Source organism: Carassius gibelio, chromosome A20, assembly GCF_023724105.1.
Source record: "Carassius gibelio isolate Cgi1373 ecotype wild population from Czech Republic chromosome A20, carGib1.2-hapl.c, whole genome shotgun sequence".
Taxonomy (NCBI): Eukaryota; Metazoa; Chordata; class Actinopteri; order Cypriniformes; family Cyprinidae; genus Carassius; species Carassius gibelio.
The window spans coordinates 22,971,971-22,994,981 of NC_068390.1; the positions used below are offsets into that span (position 1 = coordinate 22,971,971).

At 35.4% G+C, this 23,011-nt stretch overlaps 2 protein-coding genes across 2 annotated transcripts; one reads left to right on the forward strand and one right to left on the reverse strand.

Moving 5' to 3' along the window:
• Positions 1-1,752: 1,752 nt before the first annotated feature.
• On the forward strand, positions 1,753-7,004 carry LOC127938560 (serine incorporator 1). Its single transcript, XM_052535257.1, has 10 exons — positions 1,753-1,901; positions 3,600-3,761; positions 3,867-4,060; positions 4,224-4,303; positions 4,615-4,752; positions 4,861-5,030; positions 5,171-5,261; positions 5,346-5,487; positions 5,579-5,803; positions 6,055-7,004. Exons 1-10 carry the CDS (start codon positions 1,863-1,865, stop codon positions 6,191-6,193), a joined length of 1,380 nt encoding a protein of 459 aa, XP_052391217.1. The 5' UTR covers positions 1,753-1,862; the 3' UTR covers positions 6,194-7,004.
• A 655-nt stretch (positions 7,005-7,659) lies between these two features.
• LOC127938559 (heat shock factor protein 2) lies at positions 7,660-16,532 on the reverse strand. Its single transcript, XM_052535256.1, has 12 exons — positions 16,313-16,532; positions 14,515-14,623; positions 14,291-14,418; positions 14,023-14,147; positions 11,320-11,395; positions 11,138-11,199; positions 10,172-10,250; positions 9,725-9,849; positions 9,391-9,624; positions 8,735-8,837; positions 8,493-8,553; positions 7,660-8,409 (listed from the first exon to the last, which is right to left on the reverse strand). The coding sequence occupies exons 1-12, from the start codon at positions 16,403-16,405 to the stop codon at positions 8,111-8,113; spliced, it is 1,494 nt and encodes a 497-aa protein (XP_052391216.1). The 5' UTR covers positions 16,406-16,532; the 3' UTR covers positions 7,660-8,110.
• Positions 16,533-23,011: the final 6,479 nt, after the last annotated feature.

Consider the following 23,011-nt stretch of genomic DNA (forward strand, 5'->3'; position numbering starts at 1 on the left):
ACCTTTAACACCTTACGCAACCACAATCCTCCCCTTTAACAAACAAAACAGTAACCCTCTGACCTGGCTGAGGATAATTACTTCTGTACGATCCTGCTCCACTTGACTACACCGCATCCATTTCATCACATTTGTCAATTCCAAAAATAAAATGAATCCTGGTCGCCCAAGGGCATGTGTTTAATTATGAAATGTCTGTAGACCAAAAGAGCTTTGATTTAAAAGAGTGACTAAAAGAGAGATTTTCCTGAAAAATAAATAAAATAAATAAATAAATATGAAGTGATTAAACATGAAAAAGGCAACCCAGCTCTCTTGAGAAAAGGCAGATGGTGCAGGAACCAGAGGGAGAAATTGCAGTTAACAAAATGTATAACTATTTGGTCATTTGACTATTAAAGCCTGAATCACATGTCGTGTTGCTTTGCATAATCCTGATTTGGTTTGTTTATATGGTAAATCACCTGTTATCACACAAATGTACAAGATAATATTAAACTAAAGCCTCAAAGTCAAAGGTGTTTAAACTAATTATTAGATTCACTGATCAAAACTAGTAGTTTAAAGGATCACTTATGGATAATGTGATGATGAAAGTGACATGATCGAATTAGAACTAGAATACAGTGTCCTTAATCGTCCCTGAGATCCATTAATATAGTTAGTATCATCTAGAATAGACATGAAAACTTTGTACGTAAAGAATATTAACTTTAAAATAGCAATGATACCAGAATAACACATTTACCACTTGTTGCTTTCCCTGGTAAAATTCTAGTCTGAACAAGTGTATCACAGACCGGTGGCCCTTTCATAAGACATTCTGGGCCAATTACAGCTCTTATGTAAAGTATCAATACTACTAATCTCAAAAATAAACCTAGAGATAGAAATCATATCTAAATTGGCTGTTCCACAGCCACTGTGCATTGAAATATAAAATGTGTTTAATCCTTTTAAATAAATAGATGAGACTTGCAAGATTAAGACTTCATGTTGGATGAATTTTTCTGCCATCACATTTTGATGTGCTGCTCCTAAAAATAGTGCATGTAAATCTGACATTCACATCAGACTGTGACCGATAACATTTCCCAGAGTGACTTTCTCAGAACACAGATATTCTAGAGCTCCCTTTTATTTAATCAGTTTCCTCAGTGCCAGTTATTACCTGGATTTAGTGACAGCTTGACTTCCATGACTGCACTGCTTTTTCCAGCTATAGCTGAATCCAGATTTTTGTAGTTTCTGTTTCATTACTGAGTAATTTTTCATGCATTATTTATGCAGACATATTATTCCACAAAAATGTTAACTTAAATGCTCTGCCTTTTCTTCCACAGTGTACAATGCTGCACACTTTTTGAACACCTTGTTTTTGTAGCCTATATATATAGGGTAACTTTGTGTAATTTATGACAAATTATAAAAAGGACTAGCCTAAAATTTATGTCAAACAATAACAATTGTCTTCCATTTTTCATCATGTATTTCCCATTTTTCTCAGTTTTTATTATTATTTTTGTATTTATTTTTTATAATGACTTATGACTTATTTTATAATTAATTACCTGTGGGTTTGTATTCCATTTTTTATATATATATATATATATATATATATATATATATATATATATATATATATATATATATATATATATATATATATATTTTTTTTTTTTTTTTTTTCCCAGCACCTTTTTTATGATTCGTCTGAGTGAAAGAATGATGTTTTATTTTGAAAAGTTGAATGTGAAAGTAACCTGTGGTTTCCGTCTTCACCAGACGGCGGAGCTACATTGTAAACACACAGCCTCCATTTTCAAACCCGTCCTGAGAAACATCGCGCATCACCGCTGAACATGGGGGCCGTACTCGGGCTTTGTTCCATGGCCAGTTGGGTAAGTTTACATATAAATATACTGATTATATATCAGTATTATCGATGGTAAACAACTATTTGGTTTTCAGCGAATTTATCATGTGTAGCTGATGACATCCGCATCGTGAAAGAAGCGAAAGAGAAAATGGTGTCGGGGCCCTTCGCGATGGTCTAAATTAATAAAAACCCATTGCATCTGTTGAATTATCACCAAGAATGAAACATAACAGCATATTCATTAATTTCACTATGTTTTGGTTTGATTCAAATCAGTTGTTTTTGTTTTACAAGCGTAAAATATACAGTGTAATGTTGGGTGTTTCCCCTGTTGTGATGAAGCACAAATATTGAATATGTTTTTGTATAGACAATCGTGTATTGTTATGTTTTGCGTAATTTGCATCGCCAAGCAACACATATTACTACGTTTCTCGCAATTGCAGCCAAATAATCAAAGATAAACAATGTTTTGTCTGCGATATGATTTTGGGGTGTATTAAATGGGACACGCATACAGATGACATTCCACCATAACATGAGGTTTTCAAAGAAGAGCACATGTTAGTTTGGATGTTGCGATAAGATTTCAGCTCATGACAAACACACTCAACAGAGTAACACTATTGTCTGTTAAGTAACACTTAAAATGTACTTTTATTCATGTACAAGTACTATGCTGTGTTGTGACATATTGTAAAATAAAATAATAAATCTGATCTTTTGAACTTTATATTCCTAAAAGAATCCTGAAAACGTTACAGTTCCAAAAAGCAGCACGTTGTTAAAACGTTTCTTGGGCACCAAATTAGCATATTACAATTATTTCTGACTGAGAATCATGAGACATTGAAGACTGGAGGAATGGCTGCTGAAAATTCAGCTATGCAATCACAAGAATAAATAGAAAAAGATATTTCAAATTGTAATAATATTCAACAATATTACTGTTTTATTGTATTTTTGACCAAATAGATGCATTCTTGTTGAGCATTGAATAATTCTTTAAGAAATAAATAAATCTTAATGTTCTCAAGGACTCTAAACTTTAGTAGTGTGAACACTTTTTAGAAGATGTTTCTCCAGATGTTTATTTTGGAAGTATTTAATGTCTTAATCATTATCTAAACGCTCTGTTTTTGTTCTGTAAAGCCAGACACATTTAGGCACAAGCTTTGCCTGATGTTTTACCCTGGGAACAAATGAGGGATGAGGCTTCTATTTTTAAGCACTGTTATGAGTCACTTTGAAGTCACAGTGTTTATGCGTCAACCAGCCCTGCTCATTTTGAAGAATGACACTTTTTATGTCTAGAGATGATCGATTTGGCATCTTACTGGATATTGAGATTTTTATTTGCATTGCATTTTTTAAAAGCACGGTTAAAAAGCATTATTTACCCATCCTTCATTTTGTAATGCTTAAATGAATTTGCAGTATTAAGCTTCTTTTTGTTAATAAAAATAGTGTCATTTATCAATGGCCAAATGTTTATGAAAAAAAATTATATTGATTTGAGGATTTTTAGTCACCATGTCATGCACAATGCATGCCCTAATTACGACTCATCCATTGCTATATATATTTAGGGTTCTAGTACCAGACAGATGTCACAGAAATATGTAAACTGAGATAAAACGATTATTTGAATCGTAAAATGGCTTAAATCACCTTTAATGTGCTTTTTTCTTTTCTTTTTCTTTTTTTATCTTATCTGCAGATTCCTTGCCTTTGTGGCAGTGCTCCCTGCCTGCTGTGCAGATGCTGCCCGAGTGGAAACAACTCCACAGTCACTCGGCTGATCTATGCCTTCTTCATGCTGCTGGGTGTGGGCATCGCCTGCATCATGCTCATGCCAGGCATGGAGGGGCATCTGAAGAAGGTGACCCAGCACTGTTTCTTGGGAATGAAAGTTTTGTATTTGGTTAACAGGGTTGCAGCTGAAGCATTCTGATTGTGTTGTTGTTGTTGTTTTACGTCACTGCAGATTCCAGGCTTTTGTGAAGGAGGAACGGGGTCGTCCATCCCGGGAGTCAAAGGTCATGTGAATTGCGATGTGCTGGTGGGCTATAAGGCCGTGTATCGTGTGTGCTTTGGGATGGCCATGTTCTTCCTGCTCTTCTCTCTCATCATGGTAAAGGTCAAGAGCAGCCAGGACCCAAGAGCCGCTGTGCATAACGGGTATGTAAGCATTGATGTGAACTAATGGTTAAAGTCATGACCTCTAACTCAACAGTTTAAAGATTTGAATTCTTATGAGCGAGACACAGGTTTAACGTGCAAATAATTTCAGAAACGTCTCATTGAGCCTCACTAATCTTTGAAATATTCTTATCTTCTCCAGGTTTTGGTTCTTCAAGTTTGCGGCCGCCACTGCTATTACAGTTGGAGCTTTCTTCATTCCTGAAGGCCCTTTTACTACTGGTGAAGTTTTGTTTTATTGCCTCAAATATGAAATATGCATGCAATTACATGATTTACAATGTAAGGGTAAAAGGTGACTTTAAATTACCATTTAGCTCTATCAGTAGTGACCAAATTAAAAAGTAACTGCTAAATATGTGTCATGTATTTTTAAATTATATGTATATTATACAATCTGCAGTGGGATTTATACAGTCTGCACAGTGTTTGGTCATCTTAAGAAATGAGAGCGTGAGATTAGGCAGACTTGAGTTGTTCCTCATATTTATTTGTGAGGATCTCATGATGATCTTCTGTTGGGTCTCTTCCAGTCTGGTTTTACATTGGCATGGCTGGAGCGTTCTGCTTCATCCTCATCCAGTTGGTGCTCTTGATCGACTTTGCTCACTCTTGGAACGAATCCTGGGTGGAAAAAATGGAGGAGGGAAACTCTCGTTGCTGGTACGCAGGTATGCATTAAGAGAACTTGATTTATAAAGGTATTGTCCCCGTTTTATGCGGTCATAGAGAAGCTTGATTGTATTGTTCTAACGTATTTTTTTTTCTACTATCCGTAGCTCTTCTGTCTGCCACAGCCATGAACTACGCTCTGTCACTGATCTCTCTGATCTTGTTCTATGTGTATTACACTCACTCCGATGGCTGCACTGAGAACAAAGTCTTCATCAGCATCAACATGCTGCTGTGCGTTGGTGCATCTGTCATGTCCGTCTTGCCTAAAATCCAGGTAATGAATACAAAACGTCTGTTTGTATGACTAGTATTGGAACCGTGATGGTCTCCTTATTAAAACTGCTCAAGGTTTGGATACGCGTCTTATCAGGTGAGCGTCTAGAATTAAATGATGTCTTTACTTTCCTCCTCCAGGAGTCCCAGCCCAGGTCTGGTCTCTTGCAGTCCTCCATTGTTACTCTGTACACCATGTATCTGACCTGGTCTTCCATGACCAATGAGCCTGGTAAGGATTGAGAGAGGTTTGTTTAAATTAATTTTCTGTTGCTCATAAAATCCGTTTAAAATAATGATTTTCTTTTCTCAAAAGACCGCAAATGCAACCCTAGCTTGCTTGGCATTATTGGCCTCAACAGCACCACCCCTGCTGGTCAGGACCGTGTTGTTCAGTGGTGGGATGCCCAGGGCATTGTGGGCTTGATTTTGTTCCTGATGTGTGTGCTGTACTCCAGGTAAGCAAGTTGATAATTTGTTAAAAGATATGATTTATTTTTGCATCTATTGTTCTATACAGCAGTCAAATTTGTCTTTTTAATTCCTCAGCATCCGCAACTCCAGCAATGCCCAAGTGAACAAACTGACCCTCAGCAGCGACGAGTCTGCTCTGATCGAGGATGGTCCCGCTCCAGAGAACTTTGAAGTGGGTGATGGCACCAGCCGTGCCTTTGACAATGAGAAAGACGGAGTCACCTATAGCTATTCTTTCTTCCACTTCATGCTCTTCTTGGCTTCTCTGTACATCATGATGACACTGACAAACTGGTACAGGTATGTGTCCAAGTTTAAGTGCCCAGTGTATTGGTAATCATGTCTTTGTCTGACTAGGCCTATTTTGGAAGCAGATAAAGGGCATATTTTCAAAAAGGCATTCATCAAATTGTTCCACAGTATATTAAAATGTTTGATTTCATTTGTGGAATTGTGTATATAGAATTAAAATGAATTCAATTAAAATATTGACTTTATTAACCAGCAGTTTTCAATATCTACTGTGTGTGTCTTTTATTTAAATTTTATAGCCCTGATGCCAATTATGAGACTATGACCAGCAAGTGGCCCTCTGTGTGGGTGAAAATCACCTCCAGTTGGATCTGCATCTCTCTGTACGTGTGGACCCTGGTGGCTCCGCTGGTCCTCACTAACCGTGATTTCGACTGAGAGGATGGATCGAAATAAAAGCTTGCAATGTGAATCCGCCATTAATTATGTGAAAATCCACATGTATAGGGATAGTAGTGTCTAAATGTAAATACTTGAGTGTTTTGTTCGTTCAGCTGACCCTACATGTGTTGTTGTTGTTTTTTGAACCTTGCATGCTTTTATGTAGGAGTTTATTAATTCATAAAAGAGCTGAAATAAATGAAAAACATCGCTTGGGTTTCCTGTGATGTGATGTTAATATTTCCTTCAAGAATGTGTTCATCAAAATCGCATAATAATCTCTGTATGGTCTAAAAAAAAAAAATACAATGTATCTCAAGTTATTTGTGAAAACAATAGTGAAAATGCAGGTTATGTTTTCCCAGAAATCATGACATCCATAGTTTCCTATTGAATGTGCATATACAGTGTTGAATTAGCATGTCAAAAATTTACAGGCAACTTAAAATTGCAGATTTTGTCATGCATTTCGCTTTTTGATGATTTGCATCATGAACATGACTGTAACGGCGCTAACCATTTTGCAACTTGCACATGTTAGTTGTTTGACCACTATTCATTTCATTCTTGTAGCCAATGTGTGTGCTAAACAATGTTTTGCACTGAATATATTATCCTTGGCTGAAAAAAACCCCTGAATAGATTACTTGTGTTTTCCTTGACCCTTTATTGTATTAAGCAGGTTGGTGGTTTTCTTGACTGCAGTTCTCACATACGTTTTTTTGTTTTATGTCAGTGTTATTTTTTGCTTTTTGACAAGTGCATTGTACTCACCTAACATGTCCTCTTATTAAAGGTTTAAATCCCAGATTATTTTCTCATTGGAGTTTCTAAATATAACTCGGTATTGACAGGTTTCATGATTTAATTTGATTACGGTTCAGGTAATCTATTACTTCAATCTATTTTTTATTTTTTTTTAATGGAAATTAATCTTACAAATAATGTTATGTTAAACTTGGAACCGTCCTGTTTGGTACATCACAATAACGTTAAAGCTTAGGTGTAATAATCAGCACTTATAAGAATCATTTAAATAGCACAAATGGAAGTTTTTATATACATTTCTGATTAGATTATGTCACTACTCAAATAAGTGTTTTATATATATATCGTAAATGTCTATTTTTGCAAAATGCTCCTTATATTGTTCACAACAGAAGCTGGTTTATACATCTTTTCACAGTTGAAACAATTACGTGAGATTTTATATATATATATATTTTTTTTTTTACATTTATGCATTTAGTAGACTTTTATCCAAAGTGCATTTAGGCTATCAATTTTTACCTGTCATGTGTTCCCAGGGAATCAAACCCCCAACCTTGCGCTTGCTTGCTCTCTAACTAACGCAATGCTTTAACACTTGAGCTACAGGAACACTAATATATATATATATATATATATATATATATATATATATATATATAATGTTATATATATAATAAACACCAGAATCAACCTTTAATGCGACTGCAAAGCTTTTTATAATGATGAATATCGCACAGTAACAATAATCACTGTGTATTGTCCAACATTATGGAACTAACCATGAGCCAAGGTCTTCACATCGATTTACAGTGACATTAGAACATCAGGCAGGCACTTCTATACCATACACAACGGATAACTAACATTTTCTGAACTGCTCAACAATAAAACAGGACAACGCGTGCTTCACAAAACAGCTGCAATATAAATCAGCAACATAACTGCAGCCTGATCTCCTGATGGAAATACTGGAAGGAACACTAACTAGTGAACAGTAACTAGAAGTATCAGTGAAAGGAAGGAATGTCAAACTGAGGGACAGATGGTACCAAAAAAAAATTCTGGCTAATAAATATCATCATTTTGATGAATATTTACAAATAATGAAAAGGTCCAGTCCCTGTTTTCCAGGCTAATTCGCTTTCAGATATCTAGCTGTGGCGTGTCGGCGCTGGGCAGGTCAGAGTTCAGTTCACACAGGTAGAATAGCGTGGTCTCGCTCGCCTCTGCCTCTGTAAGGGGCTCCAGACGGATCAGAGAGCTGCGAGGAATCTGGGTCTCCATCTCCAGGGCCTTGTCCAACAGGTCCGCGGGTTCTTCAGGGCTATGGGGCAGGATAGATTGGGTCAGGTTTTCAGCTGGAGGATCTGATGGGGCCAGAGGGGAGCATCCATCCAGGAAGGCCAGCAGAGGGCAGGTTGTGTACTGGATCAGCTGCTTATCTGAAAGAAGGAACCGAGACGCTAGCAAACACAGCACAGCGAGGGCATGACAGATATTTTACAGAGGAACATACAACACTTACCTGTGTTGCCAGGCTCAGACTTCCCTTTGTTGGCTTTACCCTTTGTTTCTGAGACAGCTTCCTGCCAACAGCAAAAGAAAAAAAATTATAAAAAATATGACAATGCAGAATAAAATGAAACTGGTCACCAAGGTGAATTATAGCAGCTGATCAATGCATCATTGGAAATTATTTTAGAGATATTCAACAAAAGGAAATAAAAGGAATGTGGATACAAGGGCTTATGGAATCTCCAAACATACCTCTATGATATCTGGATCAATGCTGAACTGTTTTCCATACAACATGGCCTGGAAGTCTTCCAGACTGCAGTCAATACTGTCCAGATAGTCCATCAACTCAACTCTGTAGTGATTCAATTCACAATGAAAATATTCACTGAATATGCTTAAAGCAGAAGCGCCTCACCAATAAAAATAAAGAAATAAAAAGAGAGATGTAAAGCTTGAACTTTGTTGAAGCCATTCAAATTCAAGTGAAGCCCACTTACACCACATGAGAAAAAAAAAAAACCTTGATAGACACAGTCATAAATATGACATACTAAGTATGATGGGGGGGGGGGGGGGGGTGAGAAAAAGTCATAATTATAAGATAAAAATTATGAGAAATAAAGAGATGAAATTATAATATAAAAAGCTGAATTTATGAGATAATTTAATTGTGAGATTAATTATGATAAAAAATTGTGGATTATTGATTACCAAAACACGATTTGTTTTCTTATGCGGCAGAATTTGGCTTCCATAAATAGGTTCTCAGAGTTAGAATAATACTTGATCAAAACGTACAGCAAGAAGCGTTTTTTGTTTTTGTTTCATTTCTCTTGACGAGTGAAGATCTCATCGCAAGAGATATCAAATTTTATATTATATATGGGCAACACTGGCCTACTTACTTGCCGAGAAGGTTTATGTTTTGTGAAAGGGCTCCATTTTCGCTGAGAATAGAGTCCATCAGCTTCACTGGATCCTCTGAACTTAGACCTGACGGTTTGTTCAATTGCAGGATGCTTGACGTGCTTTTGGGTACTGCTTCTTGTTGAGTGGTTGAATTTGTTACACTTCCAATTGTGCTGTCGTTTCTTTTATTCGGACTGCTTTCATAAGCCACTTCCACAATTTCAGCATCTCTGTAAGAAAAAAAAAAAAACAGACCTGATTTCTAATTTTCTGCCACAAAACCTCATGCAAAAGAGGTGCGATGCTTTGAATCAACCCCTAAATGCTTACACTTGGTCAGCCGGTACAGATACGCCATCTATAAAGTCCGCATCATCATCTGTGATGTCACAAATGACGACATCTTCAGAAATGTCAGAGCTGTTTTTCGATCCATTGAGTCCATTCACTGGGGACTAACAGAGACAGCAAAAGATGAGTCTCTGATGAACAGATCTTCAAGGTTCAATATTGAGGAATATCATGTTTATATAAATAAATCAGTCCCCCACCAACGTGAATTTAACAGACGGTGATTCGCACAATTTAAGGTTCATATCCAGTGGCAGGACAATTTCACACAAAGTGAACCCTGCCTCAAATCTCATCAAGAGAGAAAAATGCAAGATAATGAATAGCAACATTACAATTAAAAAAACAACTGACAAAATGTTTCTTCCTGGGAAGGAGAGATGAAGTGCACGGAACCTAATCACCTCTGGATGGTTCTAAACCTACTTTGCTGTGGTCCACAGGTTCCTCGAAGATCTGGTGGATGAATTTTGACTTCTTTCCATTACTGCTCAGAGTAAGCGGTCTGTAATCAGAAAGCAAGTAAGGTGCATGTTAATAATAGTAAAAAGTATATTAATATGTAATTTTAATATTTTAAAAATGTTTTTGAAAAACCTTTTTTTTGCTTACAAAGGTTATATTTATTTAAAATACTAGGGCTCCACCGATCGTTAATGCGCATCTCGTCAGTAAAGCCGGTTCTCTAATCAGCGGTAAATTCCATCAGGTGCGTGATTTCACATAGAGCAGCTGTTACTACACAGAGCCGTTGTTAACTGAGAAGATGCGCAAATAAACGCTGAAAATGAACGTGGATTTGCGCATCTTCTTTGTTAACCATGGCTCTGTGTAGTAACAGCTGCTCTATGTGAAATATTTTTAGGCACTCTGATTGATTGGAAATCCAACGTGCCGGCAACGCGCAAAGAGCCCATTGGATGTGACAACAAGTTCGCACAACACAAGTGTGAGTAACTTTTTTATTATGTGGTCACTATTGCTTTTTCTGTTATCACAGATCGTTTGATTTTTCCGGATCATTTATGCATTTTTAACCTAAATCTCAGCAGCGTCCATCTAGGAAGGATGTAACATACACAACTGTTAGCCAATCATATCAGTGGGCATTTGCTTCCGATTCTAAAATCCACCATGGCTATTCAAACAGAACATTCCCATGAGGGGGGTCAAAACAGGACAGAAAATAGCCTATTACTTCTAAATTATGCAGTTTCTTGATGTAAGAAAAAAATGAAAAATAATTACATAAGTAGACCTAAAAAAAACAGCACAAATGAATAAAAAAACCAGTAATTTCTGTCTCTATAAAAAAACGAAACAAAAAAACAACCCCAAACCTCTAAATGCCGGTTCTTTTATTAGATGCGTACACATACTTTTTAGTCTTACCTTTTGCGTTTTAAATTTAACATGCGATTGTTCTGAACCAATGTGAAGATGAACTGCACCAGCTGGAAGGGACAATACAAAAAGTGGCATTAGAATTCAAACCCGTTCATTAGGTTGTGCACATTTTATGTTGATATACAATAGGAATGTCTGCAAAGCTGCTACATGCAAGTAGAACGTACCTCCTTTATGACCTGCTGCTGCTGTGCATGTTTCTGTCTGAGGTCTGAAATCTCTGTCCAAAGAGCTTCATTCTCTCTGAAGAAAAGACAACAGTAAAGAGAATGAGTTATATATTTTCTAAAGAACACACCATGATGTCAGAGTGTAGGTCCTTGTTCCTGTTACTATGATATTCGGAGTGGTTTAACCATACTGGTACTTGCTGAACAGGGCATTATTAATCACAATTAGTGACTAGTCTGTCTGTTCCCTTAACTTCTGGGAAAATGCACATGGACAAGATTAAATGGATTCGTTCACTTCCAGAATAATTTACTTGATAATTGCCATCCATGATGTTCATGTCTTACTGTCTTCAGTTGCAAAGAAATTAAGGTTTTTGAGGAAAACATACCAGGAATTTTTGCCATATAATGGACATTTCTATAATTCACTTTAAATGATCACAATTTTGATGGGTCAATAACCATATTTTCGTTTACTGTTTTAATCCTTTCAACTCTAATGGGAGTCTATTCCACTCATGTTTTTCTCTAAAAGCAAAAGATAATTTACCAAAGGTAGTTTTTCTTAACGGTCGTTACGATCATCTCTAATACCTGCAGGTGTACAGCGTCCTGTTATCTGACCCATGTATTCCATGAAAACAGGTGGAGCAAAACTATTTAAGATCATACAAATAAGTACCAAATCAACAAATTTAATCAAATGATTCATAGTTTCAGTAAATTTTTGTGCAGCCTGTTGTTGACTTTTTGCATGTACATACAACACAATATCATCTGCATAAATTTGACAAAAGACATCTGGAGGACATACATTTAGTAAATCATTTACATACATCCTAAACAATAATGGGCTGAACATAGAACCTTGTGGGACTCCAATATTATAATCCAAGTAATCTGATGTTGCATTTATAACCTGTTTGAATTGTTTTCTATTTTCTAAATAAGATTTATTACTCAGTTGAAAAATGTAAACTAAATAACAAAGTAAAATCTCATGATTTACAGTTTCAAAAGCTTTCTTAAAATACAGGAATACAGCACCAACTATACCTCTTTTATCCATCAAATACTGAATATATTTTCCAACATAAACAAATTTGCAGTTTCTGTAGAATTTTTTTTTTTTTGTAAAATTGAATTGCATAAGGTGAAGGGGAAAATGCAATTATTAAGATATGTGATTTTTAGCTCCACTACCCATTTTTCTGTGACTTTTGACATTACAGAGAGAATATTTATTGGTCTATAATTACTAATTTCTGTATATCTTCCAGAGTTATGAATGGGGTAATTACTCCAAATTTCAATGCAGAGGAAAACTTCCTTGTGTTATTGATAATAATTAATAATCTGAGTTAGGGGTCCAGTAAATAATTATTTTGAGTAAAAAAAAAGAAAAAAAGAATCCAATCCATATTTATCTTTAGCTGAATTTTTAAGTTAACTAATTATTCTATCAACTTCTCTATTTGACACTTGTTTAAGAGTAAGCTACTTTTTTTAAATAAACAAGACACTATCCATCAATGCAATAGATGAAATATCTGGACAAATAGTCTTAGTAAAAACACTTATTACATCTACAAAATAATTATTAAAAGTATTTGCTATCATAGCATGTTAAGCATATTAAAATGTATCTTTTCATATTTCATCATAGATTTAAAAATGTTTCAATTCTTTATCTCCGTTTCATTAAGTGACCAAATATTTTCATTTAACAATGGGAAGATATTTTTCTTCCTTGGTCTACTTTCAACTTAAGTCTGAAACTATTTACAGTAGTTTGAATAACATCAATTAGAACATTTGTATCCCTTTCAACAAAATTTTGAAAAATTGTTCTTCCCATCTTCTAATGCCCTTTTAAATTATTTACATCACTTTTTGGTATTCTAAAATTGTATATTTTTCTATATAATTGTATATTTGTTTAGTCTGATGACTAAACCTCCTCTTTTTCAGTTTTCTTACTACCAAAGTTAAATTATGGTCTGACAATCCTGTAATCATATTAAAAGTATTAAGTACATATTCAAGTTTATTTGTAAAAATTAAGTCAATTTGTGTTTCAGACGATCTAGGTCCTTTTACATGCGGTTTCAGATCAAAGTTATAGTTATATTATTCAATTTCTTCCTTCCCGTTTTATCTAACCATTTTACATTTAAGTCTCCAAATAGAATAACTTCTTTAGTAAAATACTATAATTTAAGAAGCTTATATAATTTATCATAAAATTAATTATTTTTGCTGAAGGTGGCCAATAAACTGCAATAATTATAAAAGACATTTGTGGTGAAAGAGAAACATCTAAAACTTTTCCATATCTAAGTTATAAACTAACTGTAATTCAGTACACAGAATAATATCCTTAATATAAAACATAATACCCCCACCTCTACCCACCAACCCATCACTTCAAAAAAATTATTATAACCAGGGACACACAACATTGCTGATGGTGAAGTAGCGTTCAACCATGTTTCAGTCAGACATACAAAAAAATCATTTCATTTCATTACACTTTGCCATAATGCTACGGATATGTAAATTACCTGCCAACAGTCAGTTCGGTTTGGCATCAATGTCCCACAGAATCCTTGCATGATTTACATTTTGAAAAATTGCAATTTGGACGTTCAACCCATTGGCCACTACTGATGTTGATTATGAAAGGCTTTACATTACCTTTTCAGCGTAGCAAGTCTAGCATCCATGTTTTCTTGCTGCTCGTGGACATTCTGTACATTTGTCAGAATTTTAGAAAGATCTTCTTGTCTTATTTTGTTCTCTTCAGGACGTGCATTGGAGACCTATAATTATATACAATCAAGAATAAGAATTACTTACAAAAGTTACAATTCTAAACTATTTGTTCTTTACATTTTTTTAAATTTGCATCTTATTTTCAGGTCTCCACTGTCTAATGTATTCATTTTTAACAGATATGTCTTACCTTTCTTTTGATATTCTCTAGCAAGTCATCTTGCCCATGTTTGAAGTATGGATGCTGGAATTCAACTGGTCCATCTCGCTCTTGCTTCACTATGCCCGTTTCAATGTGCATCACCTTGCGAAAACCATCTGTTTGTGAACAAAGAAACAAACACTGATCTCAAATTACAGCTGAACAAAGAGGAAGGAGGAGAATTTCGGGGGAGGTTTAAAGAACACACTTACACATGTTGAGCTGTCGGACGAAACTGGCCATGTTGTTGTGCTTGAAAAATTTGGGGAGAATCTCTTTTGCAAACCTTTGTTCATCCAGTACAAGGAAACTATTTCCTTCCTATAAAAATAAATTAAGTGCCCTTTTAGCTAAAGAAAACAGACTTGTCATTCTGTATGCTGTTCCTTATTATGTAGAACACACAAGGACATTTGCTTGACTCACAATATAGCACATAGACTCTCTCGCTCTCGTTTATTTTTATATATTTTTTTAATGTATAGGCATGGTCAATATAAATTCTCGATTGAATAGAACAGCATTTACATTGTTCAAAAAAAGCTACTTTTGTATTTCACTGAGAAAGTGAAATAAAAATAACAGTACATTGCAATAGACCAGCCTGGACAGAACAAGAGCTTGAACAAGCAGTTGTGCAGCATATTCTGAAAGAAAGGGCCTTATTTATTAGTCATAATGTTATTTATTTAGTTTTTTAGATGATTTGCACATGCAAATAAATGAATCAACTATAGTGCAATGACTGTTTTGTCCTTGTTTATTTATGATTGTTATATAAGTATGTATCTGTATATATACACACAAGCTTGTATGTGTCTTCATACTGTTATTTTTATTGTGTGTGTGTGTGTTTGTGTGTATATACAGATACATTCTTATATAACAATAGTTATATAGTTCATTCATTTATTTGCATATCCAAATCATCTAAAAAGCTAAATAAATAACAATATAACTAATAAATAAGGCCCTTTCTTTCAGAACATGCTGCACAACTCCTTGTTCAAGCTCTTGTTTTGTCCAGGCTGGACTATTGCAATGCTCTCTTGGCAGGTCTTCCAGCCAGTTCTATCAAAACTTTACAAATTAACCCAGAACATAGCAGCAAGATTAATTTTTAATGAGCCTAAAAAATACATGTCACACCTCTCTTTATCAATTTGCACTGGCTACCAATAGCTGCTCGCTTAAAATTCAAGGAATTGATGTTTGCCTACAAAACTACCACAGGCTCTGCACACATTTACCTAAATTCATTACTGCAGACTTATGTGCCCTCTAGAAGCTTGCGTTCTGCAAGTGAACGTCACTTGATTGTGCCATCCCAAAGAAGCACGAAATAACTTTTACGGACTTTTAAATTAAACGTTCCCTTCTGGTGGAATAACCTCCCCAACTCAAGCTGAACAGCCGAGTCCTAATAGCCATCTTCAAGAATCGGCTTAAAACACATCTCTTCCATCTTTATTTGAACCTCTAACTTTAGCACTCAGTATTCTAATTCTACTCTTAAAAAATAACTACCTTTCTAATCTTTTTGTATTCTATTTTCTTATATATATATATATATATATATATATATATATATATATACACACACACACACACACACACACACACACACACACACACATACATACACATATATATATATATATATATATATATATATATATATATATATATATATATATATAAACTTCTAACACTAGCTTGCTCTATTCTTTTCCTGTTCTATCTGATTTATTTTTATTTATTATATTATTTAAAAGCTCTTGCTAGGTGTGCTGCGTTAAGCTAACTGAGACTTGTTATAGCAAAATATGTTATAGCAAATCTTTAATACTTAATCATTGCAATGCACGGCATCTATGATCTAAAACCCACCCATCATAATATACATTTGTAAATATAGTAACGTTACCTGGGTCACAAATAACTGTCTCACTGTAACTTATGCTAAGCTAGAATGCTAACATCAAACGTTAAATTATTTCTCTCATTTACCTGGCTCCAGCAAATAAATTCATTTGTGTCCGAATCCTCGACGAGGGTCCAAAGCTTGGTGAGAAACGCGGGAACGTTGGAGCTGTGTTTCATTTTGCTGGAATGAAAATGAAACGCTGCAAATGACAAATAATATGAGTCAGTTAAATTTCTTTCTTGTGTTTAGATAAAACACGAGAACCAGTGAAAATAGCGACGCAACTACACAACTTCCTGTAGGATTTAAGAGCTGTGATTGGCTTGTTGTGGCCTTACGTAAGATTGCTCACGTGCACGGCCATCCGTGTGTTTTTGGTAGCCAATAAAAACGCTCCGCTGAAGGGACAGGTACCTGATTGGTCACTCCTTCACTAAGAGAAATAAAACGTCAACAGCGATCAAGAATGAATTGCGTGGATTTCAGTTACTGTTGTTTTTGTTGTTGTTGTCTTTTATGGCTGTCTGATGTACAAATCGCAGAATAAAATCTCACTTAATATAGCTATTTAAAACAAAATGATAATTGGTTTATATTTAGAATACATTAGAATATTTATATTAGAATATTTTTCTTCCACCAAAAAAAAAAAATAAAAAAAAAATTAATAATAATAATATATATATATAATCACTCATATGAGATGACAAATCCAGCAATGGCATCTCTGAATCCTTTTCCAAGATAGCTACTGAATCCATGCACATAGTCACAAAGTCTAAGGCAAATGTCATATAAATGTCTTTTGGGGCAACAGTGTGACAACTAACCCCAGGTCTCCTATTTTAACAGCAGATCCAGTTTGTGCATGGTATAAAGTTGCAGTTTATACATTTAGCACCAGGGCAGTGCACAGACCTTTTGAGGGGCATGTGCTGAAACTGAAAAAGGGCACCCCCCCCCCCTTTTTTTTATTAGAGAATATTTAGTAAGCCTGCATAAAAGGAAGAAATGGTCACATCTTCATGACAAATTCAGTAACACAAAATAATAGTCTCAAAAGCTTTAGATTTATTCACGATTAATAACAACCATAACAATAATATTAGATAATTAGATAATATAGATAAACAGGGTTTTAAGGGCTTCTTTAAACCTAATACAACAGCAACCTTCTGTGAGCCATGTATCTGGCAAAAATTTGATACTGTGGTGGACCAGGGATGTTGGTCTCTTGAAGGTCTCTTATTCACTACACTTTCCCTAAAATAAGCCAGCAATGAAAAAATAAATAAAAATAGTGTGAAAAGTACAGTTGCAGTGAAAAGCATTTCTGAAGGATCACGTGACACTGAAGAGAACTGGAGTAATGATGCTGAAAATTCAGCTTTGATCACAAAAATAAATTACATTTTAAAATATTCAATTAGTAAACAGTTATTTAAAATTGTAAAAATATTACACAATATTACTGATTTTGCTGTATTTTGGATCAAATTAATGAACCCTTGGAATGAATCATGAATTACATTCTGCATGATAAAATATAAAGATTTCAGTGATCTTCTGTCATTTTTCTTTTAGTTACTACTACATTACTGTAGTAAAACCATGTTTTACAACATTTTATACAGAGAGTATACAGAGAGTATACCATAACATGATAAGCCTAAATGTTAATAAATTAAGTGTATCAGCAATCATAAATCAAAGAAGAAATTTCTTAGAAATATGTTATCTACAGTGGTGGACGAAGTACACAAATCAAGTACTTGAGTAAAAGTACAGATACGTATAATAAAATATTACTCCAGTAAAAGTAAAAGTACTCCTTTTTCAATTTTACTCAAGTGAAAGTACAAAAGTACTACATTTTTTATGTACTTAAGTAAAAAAGTACTGAAAGATAGATGTTTGCAATTTTATATAGGCTAATTTAATTTTATATTAGCACTTTTTTTTTATAATCCTACTGATCAAAATACCTGGGATTTTTTCCAAAATAACCACTATATGGAGTGAAGATATATTTTTGTTGTTGATATGGACTACGTTGATATGGACTACGCCACCTACAATAAAAATATTTGGTGGTTGAATAAAAATATTTGGACATTATAAAAATTACCTCAAGTTAGCACCAGCAAGCTTGTTAGCTAGACAGTTAGCATCAGCTAACAATATTTGCTTATTTTCAGTGCGGTTATGAATAACGTCCTTAATAACAATGGATGAAAAGTTTAGAGCTTTACTGATGATTAAGTCTAGAGTGTGTCCACCTTTGTGTGTGGGTCCATGTACATGCTGAATCGACAGGTAAAAAAAGCCTCAAGTCCAAATATTCATTTATCACCAATTAACCGTTTGACAAACTTGCTTCGATGTCCAGATCTGAATAAAAAAAAATCTCAAACATGCTCCGATATCCCGATCAGAATCAACCGAGTCGCGAACATGCTCCGAAGTGGCGCTCTGAATCAACCGAGTCGCGAACAGGCTCCGAAGTGGCGACCTGAATCAACCGAGTCGCGAACAGTCTCCGTAGTCTCGATCTGAATCAACCGAGTCGCGAACAGGCTACGAAGTGCCGATCTGAATCAACCGAGTCGCGAACAGGCTCCGAAGTGCCGATCTGAATCAACCGAGTCGCGAACAGGCTCCGAAGTCACGATCTGAATCAACCGAGTCGCGAACAGGCTCCGAAGTCCCGATCTGAATCAACCGAGTCGCGAACAGGCTCCGAAGTCCCGATCTGAATCAACCGAGTCGCGAACAGGCTCCGAAGTCCCGATCTGAATCAACCGAGTCGCGAACAGGCTCCGAAGTGCCGATCTGAATCAACCGAGTCGCGAACAGGCTCCGAAGTGCGGATCTGAATCAACCGAGTCGCGAACAGGCTCCGAAGTCCCGATCTGAATCAACCGAGTCGCGAACAGGCTCCGAAGTGCGGATCTGAATCAACCGAGTCGCGAACAGGCTCCGAATTGCCGATCTGAAAACTTCGACCAAAGAATGTAAGAAATAACTCCATTTCCAAACTGTTAATATTACGGTTGCGGGGAATTTGGACAAGCATAAGTTATTTTATTTAATCTGTGTTAGTTTAAGGTTATTTTATTTTATTTTTTAACCTAATACACGGAGACGCTGATAGATGTGTCTGCTTTGCACTGGAGCATTTCAGTGGGCTTAAATAGTTCTCTATCTACAGCGGATTTAGTTCCCAAACAACTAACAATTTTGACCTAAATATGATTTTCAGTTACAATAATTAATCCTAAATTTCGACATTAATAACTTACTTTTAGCAACATCAGACGCACGCACGCTCACAAGATCTGCCTGTTCTTACTTCAGTAGACTCACACTAAACCGTTAATTTGAATCCGTGAGGGGTCGACTCCAGAACAGCTGCAATCGGATCATTCTAATTCGTAAACGAATCGTTTAGTGCGATTCGCGATCTGAGTAAAGTTTATTTTGAAAAGACTCAGTTCATTCATGATGAATCAGACACCGCTTCTGCGTGTCGGAGCACGTGATATATTATAGGGAGTAACGATATGTTTTATGAAATGTAGTGAAGTTAAAAGTACGATCTTATGCTTTGGAATGTAGTGAAGTAAAAGTAAAAGTTACTCAAAATAAAACTACTCCAGTAAAGTTCAGATACTTGAAAAATGTACTTAAGTACAGTAACGAAGTAAAGCTACTCCGTTACTGTCCACCACTTATCTAGGTGACGAGGATCACTCGTCGCTTTGTGTAAGTTCGAGTACGAAACAGCGCGGGGGCGCACCTGTTATGATTTTCCGATGGTAAAAACAAATTATATGTTGTTGTATTACTTATCAATATATCGTTTTTGACCAGCGAATGTGTGCAAATGTGATTTTTTTTTTTTTTTTTCTGTCGGTCATTAAAACGGCGACGGCGCCTGCCGCTGCCGGCATCACATTACATTTTCATCTACAGGTTACAAACTAGTTTTTTTAGCTATATAGACGGAGCGCTCAGTTTTTCCTGTGGTAAAATGCATTTGGCCAAATTAGCATTTTATAAAAGATGAAATGCAACTGTACGCACAGGCTATTTAAGTGTTGGCTATGTATTGGCTATGACTAGATGGCAAATGCTAGCCCTCTCTCTCAGGCGACGTCCCACATGTCTCAGTCAGTGAGTCAGTCAGACATCAAATAAATAAAATATGAGCCTTTATAGACAGTGTTTAGTAGTACTTATTCAAACAACAAGATATTTATTTACCCTTCGCAAAACTTTGTTCAGCTCAGCTGGTGTCTACTGTGCGGCTGCTGTGGAACTTCAGTTGATTCAATGAATATAGAGGGGCGGAGTTATCAGCTTATTGACCGCTTGATGATCGAATAAGATTTACACAAGCTCGTTTTAAGAACTTTAATTTGGTAAAACAGACAGACAGGCGTAAAGGCTGACCAATAGCATTGATAAAAAAAAAATAAAAATAAAAAAAAAAGGCACTTCGGAGTGTAAGGGCAAAAAGGGCATGTGCTATGTGCTCTGCACAGGTTGAGCCCTACCTGTGCACGTGCCTGTGTGCACGTGCCTGTTTAGCACAAGTGAGTATTATTAATCTTATCTATTTTAATATGTTATTTTTCAGTTAATAAATCCTTGACATTGAGTTACATTTTGCAAGTTAAATTAACAAACTCAAAATACTGGTGCAGTTGAGGAAAAAGTATTTTGAATGACTGTTAGGGAATTGAGGGTTGTATGAAATTTATTTGCGTTGTATAAAGAGCCTTTTGGACCCTGTATGTCTGTAGAACTAGCGCTGTCATATTCTAACACTAGAGGTCCGCATTACACAGAATATATGTGTACTGAAGAGTTAAGAAACAGATGAAAGCTTGATTATTTTGTCATTAAACTTGTCGATGACATTTAAATACTTCAAGTACAGTACATTACATTACAATTGCATGCTAAAAAATGTGTTTGTATGTAGCAGAATGCAAGACAAGGGCAGTATTTTCCCACAAACCTAATCACCAGTGGATAAAAACTTTTCTAGATAAAACTTTTGCCATCCTTGATGTCCTTGAGTCTGTTGTGAAGAACATTTTACCCATGCAGCTGGAAATAAGTGCAGCCTTATCCTGCTCTCCAAAGCCCAGCTCTCTCGCCCACACGTACACACATGTGATAGTAATTTCAGTTTTAGCTGATGTTTAAAATAACTGATTATTGTGCTTTTTAAATGCTTAGCACTTGATTTTAATTTGTTAAGCCAGCTGCAAAACAAATAACCTTCTGAGAGAAATAAAAGGCTGTATTCAATTAATCAGACCTGATGCTGGACAGCGTAACTGTAAGTGGACTAACAACACTAACGAACATTAAGGTGAGCATTTAACGGAGAATGAACTTGACAGGCCCGAATAATGAGAGCAGACAGTAATATACACATCAAACGATTACATCAAAGAGTGTTTCCTAATAGCCATAATTAGAACACCCTTTGATTCTTGGTAAAGAGAGATTATGGAAATGGAAAAAATCAGTGTGAATTATAATTAGACAAGTGAAAGGAAAGTCACTGCTGCACAGTATATACAAAAACTGCAATAAAACACTTGAACTTTCTTTCATTCTTTCTTTTTATAATGGCAAACAGAATACATTATTATAGCCTTATCTGAAGTGTTATCAAAACAAAGGAAAGATAAATACATGGATAAATGTATCTGATATTAACAATGGCAATTTTAGATAATAAGTTTTAATGGATTAGAAACTCTACAAGATCAGTGCAATTTACTTTAAAGTTGAACCTATAAGAGAGTCACCAAACAGATAAGCAAAAATTATTCTATAATTATTTATAAAATAATAATAATAAACAAATTATTATTATAAAACATCATTTTATAATAAGAGACTATGTAATTCCACCACTGGTTGAACCACTGGTGCTGTGTCATGCTGGATGAGATACTCAACCTGAGCAATGTTTTTATAGCACCAGGAGGGTTTATTTATGATTCTACATCAATATTAATCTGCGATAGGTGAAAAGTCATAGCATTCAAAGTCAAACCTTTTTAAAACACACATTATGTTAGATATTTCATCATATGCAAACACATAGCATACACAATTGCAAAATTATGCAGAATTGCATGAGTTAGGTTCATGGCACGCTTGTAATGTAAACAAACAAACAATCAAAAAAAAAAAAAGGTTGACTGACACACTTTTTCACTGAACCCGTTTGCTTGGACAGGCTTGAAGTCTTCAGGTATACAGGTACTGGTTGGGAAGCAGTGCATTCACTCTCCCTTGCCCTCTCTCTTTATTTATTTTTGTATTTTTAGTTTTTTTTCTACAGAGTTGGAACAAAAAGCCTGGAAGGAATTGACATTTTCCATTGGATGTAGAACTTGGACCTCTGTTTTATAGTTGTTGTTCCCTCTCATTATTTGATTAATCCTGAAGTCTTAGAGAACCAAAATGAAATAGAGAAAAATATATTAGTGCTGAGCTCAGCAGATTTATTTTTACTTAATGAATAGATGCGTTTAGATTATGCCACGCAGAGCTGCCAAGGAGACTATGTTTTATTGCTGTTCGAAACATCTTTGATTACGTGAAGCTGAATGGTTAGGCCTCTCTGTATTAATTGGTGCAGTATTTCCATATTCCACCACACAAATTGAAATCAAATGATCTCATTATACAACTACTTTCTGTTTTAGAGCCAATGTTTTAAACTGCAACAATAAAACACACCTTACCAG